The 10654-nt window shown below is 48.2% G+C and overlaps 1 protein-coding gene across 1 annotated transcript in view; it reads left to right on the forward strand.

The window, feature by feature from the left end:
• The first annotated feature begins 5969 nt into the window (after nucleotides 1–5969).
• Nucleotides 5970–10654, forward strand: part of LOC123146202 (lysM domain receptor-like kinase 3) — a 7767-nt gene continuing 3082 nt past the window's right edge. Inside the window, exon 1 of the mRNA XM_044565813.1 lies at nucleotides 5970–6472. Within this exon, the coding sequence (XP_044421748.1) occupies nucleotides 6068–6472 (405 nt within the window). The 5' untranslated portion in view covers nucleotides 5970–6067. The remainder of the gene's footprint in view (nucleotides 6473–10654) is intronic.

The raw sequence follows: 10654 nt of genomic DNA on the forward strand, positions 1-10654 counted from the left end.
AAACATACTACCTGGTCAACGGAATGGATTGAGCCATTTTGTTTGACTCGCGAGTTCAACGGCGCATGACGGCCATCAGTTGCAGGTTCAGTTCAGAACCTGCAGAAGGAACCATGGTTGTGGTGCTAGGAATGATTAAGCACGTGCGCTATATTTATACTGCGTGCGTGCGTGCTGGTGCTGCATGGAGACGTACGGCGATCGGTCCATTCATCCATCTGTCCACGTTCGTGCTATAACCACCGACACTGCTGGTGCTGCATGCCACGCACGTAACGTTCCGGTCTGCATGGTCTTTGACCTGATGGATCACCTTCGTCGGCAACATTCCGTTCCACTGCATACTCAGTCAGGAACCGTGGCACTCGGAATGATTAAGCACGTGCGCAGTGCGCTGTATTTATATTGTGGCGGCATGCTCACGTACCACTTAACCGTTTCGAGTAGTCATGATGGAGTTTAATCTTGGTTGCAGATCGGTCGCGCGGACATGTAGGAAACGCACGCGCGTGCGTACGCATGGGAACGAACGCAGTCACGTCGCTCTCGTCGGTCCATTTGTTCGGTCGGTCAACCGTGCGTGTCATATTTCCTCATGGCCTTTCCCATGCACGAAAGCCCTGGACTTGGCAAACCGAACCGAATCGTACCATGGGAACGAACGGACGCTGATCCGCAGCGGTTGCAACAGACGCAGATGCTCATGCATATACACTCATTTTTATAAATGCATACACGCATACCCATTAAAGAAAAAGGTTGGCGACCGATGGAGGCTTGATTCGTTCTTGTCGCGGCTGATCTGATCTTCTATCTGATCCGATTCGCTAGCTGAACCGAGTCATCATCAAATAAAAAAAGGAAAAGGAGAGTTGCTTGTCCCTGACTGGGCATGCAGTAGAACGGAATGTTTTGCTAGGGAAAGAAAGGAAGACCGACCGCATGTGCATTATTGCTAGCTAATGTTGTGCACGCTTGTGCAGGGTCGTAGACGAAATCAAATTTTATAAATGGTACGTACTACTTGCAATAGACAAATCCGCAAAAGATAAGTTAGTGATGGACCAGGGGACACATACGTACACACTCGTGGGTTATCATTAATTTCGTTCTAATTTTGGCATTTGCCGTCGTCGAGCCGATTTTTCGCCGTGACAGCCGGGCAAGCTAATAATACGTGTGCGTGTACGTCAATTAGCAGTCACGTCGCTGTCCCCTGCAGCGCTAGCCGCCACCCACGAGATTGATTGATTGTTTTTGCTCTCTTCCTCACTGCCCAAAGTTAAAAATTGTAAAATGTTCTCTTCTGCTTCCGCTTAGCATCCACACCGGCCGTTAATTAGTTACTTCGGGTCAACCAAAATACTCAACTTCTCCTGCTACTACTAGTAATATTTCCTGACCCAACCCAACCGGCCGGGTATCTCGCCGTTGACAAGGTACAAAAACTACAAACCCACCGTGCAGGTGCAATGCAGTCAAGTGGTAAACTCCAAACCGATCCAATCCCGGGCAAACATGGATGCGTCTCGAACTAACTAAGGCTCAAGTTAAAGGGGCATGAGTAATTAATTAAGCCTCAAGCTGTACGCTTGCATTCCTCTTATCTGGACAAAAGTGAAATCTTATACCACCACTATTAGTCTAGCTAGTGTATCTAGTACCTCTGTCCTGATTTATTGGTCTCCTTCGTATTTTATGACAAATTTCGACCATAAATTTAACTAATAAAATATTAATGCATGTCACAAAAAAATTAGATGGCCAGATTCGTATATGATCAAGTGTCCAGCTGTACACATGTCTTTTTATCTCCAAGACAAAAAAAGAGAGTAGAAAAGATTGTTCTACTTCTTTATATACTCTCGCACATGATGCAGCCACTGGTGTTGCAAGATGCAAATCGAGCTCGAGACCGTGCCACTGTTGCTCTCTGTGAGTAGTGTGGTCATTGCTCGTCGTTGATCGATCGCTCATTGGCAATCGGCACTTGATGGCCCAGTTATTGTAGGGGAGAGCTTGTCACACTCAGCTATGGTTACCTGATTGCAGTTATTGCTGAGAATAAGATATTAATGAAAACGGGAGTTTATTGCAATGAAGTTTAAACGTGATCAAAATAGGGTAGCATATCGGTTGGCATTATACAGTCGCACGTAAATGTAGTATTGTTGTATGGCTACATAAGGAACCACCGTGTACTCAGGAGCTTTCTGCCTCTCGATTGTAACCCTTGGAATAAATTTCTTTCACTGGGCAAAAAAAGAAGATGACACCTAACCCATGATGCTGCTCCTATTTGTCCTCCTCTCACACAACCATATCCTGTCTCATGTGCTCCAGATCGATGTTAGGAGTCATAAGACGGTGCTTGATGAAAGTGAGGGATGTAGGGTCACACCGCCAAATGTGAGCTCACTTTGTGAGGGTCTCTTTGATTCGCCAGGGTTCCGCGTAAAAACTCCCAACTCTCGCGGCAATTTCGACAAAACTCGGTCCGAAAACGGCTCAAAACAACGCGGATGCTTGACTTTTCCTAACCCGATCCGATCGTCACCGTCCACTAGACGTCGTCTGGTCGGCGAGTTACCTTTCCCCTTGCTGTTTGGCAAATTGGTTTTCGTAGTGACAGGTAGGATCGATGCTAACACGTGTACGTTCTGCAGTCGCGTGGCTGTCCCTGGAGCACTAGCCGCCACCCAGCCACGAGATGAGATTGATTGATTGTTTTTGTTCTCTTCCTCACGCCAAATGAAAACTCAAAAATGTTCTCATCCGATTGGCATTCACACCGTGCGTTCATTAGTTAACTTGGGGGTCAACCAAACTGTCCACTTCTCCTACTCGACCGGGCTGCTCGTCGTTGACTACCCACAAATATACATATACCCGCCGTGCAAGTGGAGATAAGTTCAGTCAATTGGTAAAACTCCAAATCGATCCAATCCCCGACCAAGATGGATGCTTCCCGAACCAACTAAGCTGAAGTTAAGGGACATGAGTGATTAATTAGGGATCAAGTTGCACACTTGCATTATCCTTGATCTGAACACAAAAGAGGAAATCTTATGCATTACTCTAGATAGCAATTGTCTCTGTGAATCGAACTAACTATAACTAATCAAACATGATGCTACAGTCACTGAAACTTTCACTTCTCCCTTATTACTCCCGCTGTAACTTAATATAAGACTTTGTTGGACACTAGCATGGACTTTAAAACGTCTTATAAAAAGTTACAGAGGGAATATAGATGTTACCCCTCCTTCGCTCCTAGTTTCTCCTTGCACCTCCTCTGCGTGTCGAGATCAATATGGTGGTCGAGCATTTGATCCCTATCATTAGAGACGAAACATCGAACCCTAGATTTCTCGACGGGTATCAAACGGCAGGCGATGAAGAGGCGGAAGATAAATTTGTCATTCCCACAAACTTCACCCCATTGTGGATCCCATTGACTCCCCATGTAAAACGGATAAACAGCTGAATAAGAATATTTCGTACTACAGAACAATTCAAAATGCAACGGTGTTTGACTCGCGTTTGACACCGCCGCCGCGCCGCACACAGCCTGCTCCTCCGCCACCACCCCGACGGCGACCACCACGGTCGTCGTGCGCCCCGTGCGAACACCAATGGCACCTAGCTCAGAAGCTTCCATCATTTACCTTGTTCCCTCTTAGTGCATACTTGCTTGCGAGTAATGTCATCTATCTGCTAGTTCTCGATGTCTAATTATTTGGCTTTGATTAGAGAGTAGGTAAGTATGAAAGTTTATGTCCATTTAATCATGTTGCTCTAGTGTAGTATGTAAGTTCAGTATGTTTCTCTTGTTTCTTCTGAACAAATACATGTTTGAATTTTCCCGTGGGTGGCCCTCTCAACTACAAACATAAGTGCACACTCTATGGGCGCACATAACTCCAAACAAAAGCATGAGATACCTAAATTTAAATGGAACCCTCCAAGTGACTCCCAAATTAGCATTAATGCGATCATCGCATGAGAAGTTACTAAATGTTGTTGGTTTTACTTAGCTTAGCTCATGTTTCTCTTTGATGATGGGATGTTAGCCATTGGCTTTATTTTTCATGAATTTTGTAATGATGAATTGTTTGTTGGCTAAGCGAGTCGTCTTGATATAGATGTTAAAAGATCAATTAAATTATTCCTTTATGAAAAGAAAAGGCTAAGAAAATTCATCATTCATCTAAAAGACCCATAAAGCTCTCACGCTGGCTCACCAACCATAGGACCAAGCGCATAACTAAAGGATTCTTAGTTGTTGGACCTAAAAAAGGACGTGACTTCAAGCATAGTCTGCCACACACACCACTTTTATAAGAAGCGAGGCTTCCCTAGGGAATAACTCAATTCTCGGTTTGCATTCGTCTTAGAATCCCATTTTCATGCATTATGTGATATGTCTATGTGCACTGGAGATTTGAATGTGGTGGATATAGGCATAGAAGGCATTGGAAATTATTGATGTCTAACAAGAACTAGAACATGCATACACTGATTCACGTCGTTGTTGTGCCTCCCCCTGTTATTCTGCCGGGTCGGGCAGCTTTGGTCTACATTGATTCGTTATCTACGTACACTCTGCAACTGGTCCGGCCACCGGTGATGCAAGATGCAAATCGAGCTTGAGGCCGTGCCGCCAAGGTTACTCTCCGTGAGTAGTGTGGTCATTGCTCGCCATTGATCAATCACTCATTGGCAATCGGCACCTCATGGCCCAGTTATTGTCCAGCCAGCCAGACTCATCGGGGGAGAGCTTACCAGACTCAGCTTATGGTCACCCGATTGCTGAGAACAAGAATTTTATGAAAACGAGAGTTTATTTCATTGAAGCTTAAACGCGATCAAAATAGGGCAGCATATCGACTGGCATTATACAGTCGCACTGAATGTAGTATTGTTCCCTAAAAAAAGAATGTAGCAGTGTTGTAGGTCGTCACGCTCGTCTAGACGTCGTCTGGTTGGCGAGTCTGTTTTTTTTTTCTCACATTGGTGTGTTGGCAAACTGGTTTTGGCCATCACAGCAGGATGTTAAGGGACATGAGTGACTAATCAGGCATCAAGTTGCACACTTGTTGCATTGCCCTCGATCTGGAAAAAAAAACTTATGCATTACTGTAGCTAGCAATTGTCTCTGTGAATCGTACTAGCCACAATTTTTCTTTTTTTTGCGGGGGAAATCAAACTAACTGTAGTAATCCAACTCGATGCTAAGGTTACTAAAAACTTTCACTTCTCCATGTATCATCATTTTGGTTGGTGCTCATGATCACATCTCCGTCCTTTTTTTAGTCTGCATATAAATTTTGTCTAAAGTCAAACTTCGCAAGGCTTGACCAATTATATAAGAAAAAAATATCGACATTCACAATATGAAATCAATATCATTAGATGCATCATGAAATTATTTTTCATACTATATAACTTTTGTATTGTAAATGTTAATATTTTTAAGAAAAATTTGATCAAACTTTGACGTGGTTTGACTTCAAACAAATTTTATACGCAAGTAAAAACAAACATAGGGAGTACAGAAAGGTAGTTTTCGTCCGTTGTCATGCATTCGATTTACCCCTCATCGTTTTCCTCGCCGCTCCTAGTTTCTCCCCGCACCTCCTCGGTGTGTCGAGATCAATATGGTGGTCAAGCATTTGCTCACCATGATTAGAGAGGAAACATCAAACCCTAATTTCTCGACGATGATCAAGTGACGGGCGATGAAGAGGTGGAAGATAAATTTGTCATTCCGGGATTTCAGACAAACTTCACCCCATTGTGGATCCCTTTGACCCTCCATGTAAAACGGATAAACAGCTGAACAAAGAACATTTCATATACAAGAACAATTCAAAATGCAACGGGTGTTTGACTCGCATTTGACCGGTCGACCAGCCGTCTTCCTCCTCTCGAGGCAACAACTCGGCGAGGTAAAGCGAGCGAGATAGACAGACGAAGAAAAAAAACCAAAGGCGAAACCTTTATCACGCCAGCAAATTGGGTCGGCAAGCAAGAAAGTCCGACGAGCTTCTTTCTCTGGTCGCCGATGGTTGGCCTCCGCAGGCATCAGATGTGCAAGACCAAGAGCGCCACGGCCACCGCCGCCACGCCCTCCATGGCCCGCTCCTCCGCCACCACCCCGACCACGGCAACCGCCCACGGCCGCCGCTCGCCCCGTGCGAACACCAACGGCACCCACCCGACCTCCTACTCCACCTCCTCGGCCGCGCTCTCCACCTCCTCCTCCTCCGCGGCCTCCTCCCTGCAGGCGCTCAAGGACTCGCTCCCGGACCTGCCGCTCCTCCTCACCTTCGCCGAGCTCGCCGCCGCCACCAAGAACTTCTCCCCCGCGCACCGCCTGGCCCCCGGGTCGTCCAACTCGTTCCGGTGCGCGCTCCGGGGCCACCCGGCTGCCGTCTTCCGCCGCGCGCTGCGGCGGGACCCGGCCGAGGTGTCCGCCCGGCTCGCGGTCCTCGGCCACTGCCACCACGCCGCCATCGCGCGGCTCTACGGCGCCGCGGCGTCCCCCGACGGAGGCGACGGCCCTTGCAGCGTGCTCATGTAGTGCTCACTGAGAGTGCGCCGGACCGGTGTGTCACCCAGTCCCAGCTTTGTGGCTTGGATGGGGCATCCGGCTTTTTAGATATTATGCTTTGGTGCGATGTCTGTTTGGTATTTGGTTCGGACATTCGGCACCCTTCATTAAGGGGATAAGAGTAGCGCCAGGTGTCGTCTAGATGGTGGCTTCGGGCTTACTGATGTATTATTTTGTAAAGCTTTTGTGAATAATTAATAAAATGTCTGCACGCATCACCCAGATGCAGAGGCCTGGGTGCATCCTCCTTTTAAAAAAAAGAACCGTGCGTGCTAGTGGTATTACGAATTATTACGCACGTGCGCTGTATTTATACTGTGACGGCCTGCTCACGTCAAATGCAGCCATAGTAGTACTACCTACTTAACCGTTTCGAGGAGTCATTGTGGAGTTTGATCTTCGCCGTCATGGCTGCTAGCTTTGCAAATGGCAATGCACGCGCGTGCGTACGTACGCATATGGATATCTATCTGCAGTCATGTCGCTCTCGTCGCTCCAAGCCTCCAATCGTTCTTGTGTCCTATCCCGTTGAGCGGTCGCACCGGCACGCGCACGGCTTGCTCGGTCGGTCGGTCAACCGTGCGGTACGTGCCATATTTTCTTCGTTGGCTTTAGAGTGAAGTCTATTTTAAACCCTAAATTTGTATGTGTAGTCCGTAATGAACCCTGATCTTTGAATCCCTAAAATCCATACCCTGAACTTCTAATTCCCGGTCGTTACTCACCTTGGCTCGTTTTTAGACTGGGATTACTAACGTGGACATGGTCAGTTCTGGGATTGACTGCAAAGAAGCAACCCTTACATGTGGGGCTAGTGCACGGGGTTGCAGTTCAGGTTCAGCGCCGGAGCACTCTAGGTGGGGAGCTGGGCGTGGGCTGCTGTCGGGTCACCGGCGAGCTCGCTTGGCGCAAATTAATCAAGCTCCAAAGGCAGCCATGCACACAACAAATGGGTACGCACGCATCAGATGGGCTCGGAAGTAGGCTTCGTTGGTGACGGGGCGATGTCCTTGTCCTCCCTTGACAGCAGCGTGTACTCCTCGTTGGAGCAGCCTTAATCCTCCTCCTACAGCGTTGGCTCCTCTTCCTGCGCGAGTGGCAGCAGCGCACAGCGGTGGCTGCGCTCGTCACGCAGAACACCTCACACGACATCGAAGGGGTTCACGGCGTCTCCTCGCAGGAGCAGCCAGTACCGCCGAAGTAACAACTTCCACGGGAGTCGCACCGGAGCAGAAGCTGCCGCGGACGCGGCAGGCGCCCAACGGAAGTGGTGGACTTTTTGCGGGCGTAGTAGTAGGCGTTGAGCGGCACGAGCACAACATTGGGATGGCGGAGACGGCCGAGCAGGGCCATGTGGTGCTCGAAATCCTTCTTGGTTGGTCGACGCCGCCACCGGCACCGTGTCGCGGAGCCGCTCCAGGGGCATGACGCTGCCGTCGTGGAGCACCGCCATGTACGCCGTGCTGCAGCCACCTTTGTCGAGAAACTCGGCGGACACGCGCAGCAGTTCCTCCGGCCCGCCGCAGAGGCCGGCGTTCCAGCCGAAAAAGTTCGGCGGGCACTCACGTTCTGTACCAGATTTTGGAGAGATGGCTAGAGATTAGAGAAGATGGAGATGACATGTGGGTCCATTCGTCGGTGAGAGTAGAGGCTATCATAGGTGGACTGACTTTTTCCGCATGCAGTAGCTGATTCAGCTATCCCGGCCTTTCCTACGTAAATCCTGTTTGGATGCGACATCAAGGTCACAAACGACCGGTATCAGAGAAAACAGGGTATCGATTTCAGGGATTCAAAGGTCAGGGTTCATTACAGACTACACATACGAAGTTAAGGTTTAAATTAGACTTTACTCTTGGCTTTACCATGCATGCACGACAGCCCTGGACTTTTTTTTAAACATCATTACAAACACAAGCGCTTATATACATGCGCATACACTCATCCCTATAAACATACACACGCACATCTATCCTTATGAGCACATCCAAAAGACTGAACCGGCATATCATCCTGAGATTTACTACGAAGTCATCGTAGACGTTTCGTCATCGACGGAAACGTCTCCTCCCACTGAATGTGCATCGCCGAAAATCCTGAAATAAATCCAGAAATAAATGCGAGCATCAGAATTTAAACCCTAATGGGCTGGGATACCACGGTACCTCTAACCATTCGTTGATTGGCCGAAAACCCTGGACTTGGCAAACACATACTCCCTACTACGGTGGGTAGCTGCGTCGGTAGGTCGGCTCACGACTGCGTGCGTGCGTGCTCCACGTTCGTACGTATAACCACCGACATTGCTGGTGCTGCATGCCACGCACGTAACCTTCCAATCTTTCCAATCTGCATGGTGTTGGACCCGATGGATCACCTTCGTCGGCAGAGGAAAGAAAAACAAGGGGCGCAACACTGACTTGTTTTTTGCTGATTTGTCTTAAATTTGTAACTCTGGTTTCGTCGATCTACGACCCTGCACCCGCGTGCACAACACATCAGCTAGCAATTCTTTCCGATGGATCTACTATTGCATACCCAGTCAGGGGCAGCAACTATTTTCCTTTCCCTTCTCTTTTTTATAATTGATGATGACTCGGTTCAGCTGGTGAATCAGATCAGATCAGCCACAACAAGAACAAATCAAATCTCCATCGGTCGCTAACCTCTTTTTTTTGTGCTGATTTGTTTATTGTTTGCACCCGTGGATTGACTATTGTTTCCTTCTAATTTGGCATTTGGCGTCGTCGAATCGATTTTTCGTCGTGACAGCTGGACAGGCTAATACGTGTGCGTGTGCGTGTACATTAGCAGTCACGTCGCTGTCCCCCGCTGCGCTAGCCGCCAGCCGCGGATTAACTAACAAAGTTTCCTTTCTGTTCATTCAAAAAGAAAAAAAAAACTGTGAACCAACCTGTGGTGGATGGTTAAAGGAACTGTGGTATCCTCAGCCCATCAGGGTTTAAATTTTGATGCTCGCATTTATTCTTGGATTTATTTCAGGATTTCCGGCGATGGGAGGAGACGTTTCCCGTCGACGACGAGGTGCCTACGGTGACTTCGTAAATTTCAAGATGATATGCCGGCTCAGTCTTTCGGAGGTGCTCATAGGGGTAGGGTGTGCGTGTGTGCGTTCATAGGGGTGAGTGTATATGAGCGCTTGTGTTCTGTGATGAAAGTTTAAAAAAAATTGGATTTCGTTGTGACGGCCCGACAGGTAGGATGCTTGCACGTGTAAGTTTGCAGTCGCGTCGCTGTCCCTGCGGCAGCACTAGCCGCCACCCACGACACGAGACTGATTAAGTTTGCTCTCTTCCTCGCGCCAGAATGAAAACTCAAAAAATGTTCTCATCCGCTTAGCAATCACACCGTGCGTTCGTTAGTTAATAACTTGGGGTCAACCAAACTGTCCACTTCTCCTACTCGACCGGGCTGCTCGTCGTTGACTTGGGTACACAAATACCCGCCGTGCAAGTGCAATGCTGTCAAGTGGTAAAACTCCACACCGATCCAACATGGATATGCTTCTGGAACTAACAAAGGCCGGCTGAAGACCTGAAGTTAAGGGACATGAGTGATTAATTAGCTAGGCATCAACTTGCACACTTGTTGCATTATCCTCGATCTTAACAAAACAGGAAATCGTATGCATCACTATAGCTAGTTACTGTCTCTGCAAACTGAACTAACTTTAGTTTTTTACTGCAAAAATCAAACTAACTATAAAACAAGTTCCTACGGTCATTGACAACTAAAACTTTCACTTCTCCGTTTATTACTCCCGTTGTAACTTAGGGAATGACTATATATAGGAGTAGAGTTTTAAAATTGGATCAGTCGATCGTTTTGAGCTGTCGATGCAGATCGAACGGTGGGCAACCTTTCTTCTTCCTCCAGCCGATATCCTTCCCCAGACCGCGGAACCGCCTGCCGCCACCCCCCGCGGCCAGCGGCACTCTCACGCAGTCTCGTCGCCCCCCCCTCCCCCCACCTCCCCGACCGCGGCCCACCGCCATGCTGCCCCTCCCCCCTCCCCGG

This window comes from Triticum aestivum, chromosome 6D (genome assembly GCF_018294505.1).
Source record: "Triticum aestivum cultivar Chinese Spring chromosome 6D, IWGSC CS RefSeq v2.1, whole genome shotgun sequence".
Lineage (NCBI taxonomy): Eukaryota > Viridiplantae > Streptophyta > Magnoliopsida > Poales > Poaceae > Triticum > Triticum aestivum.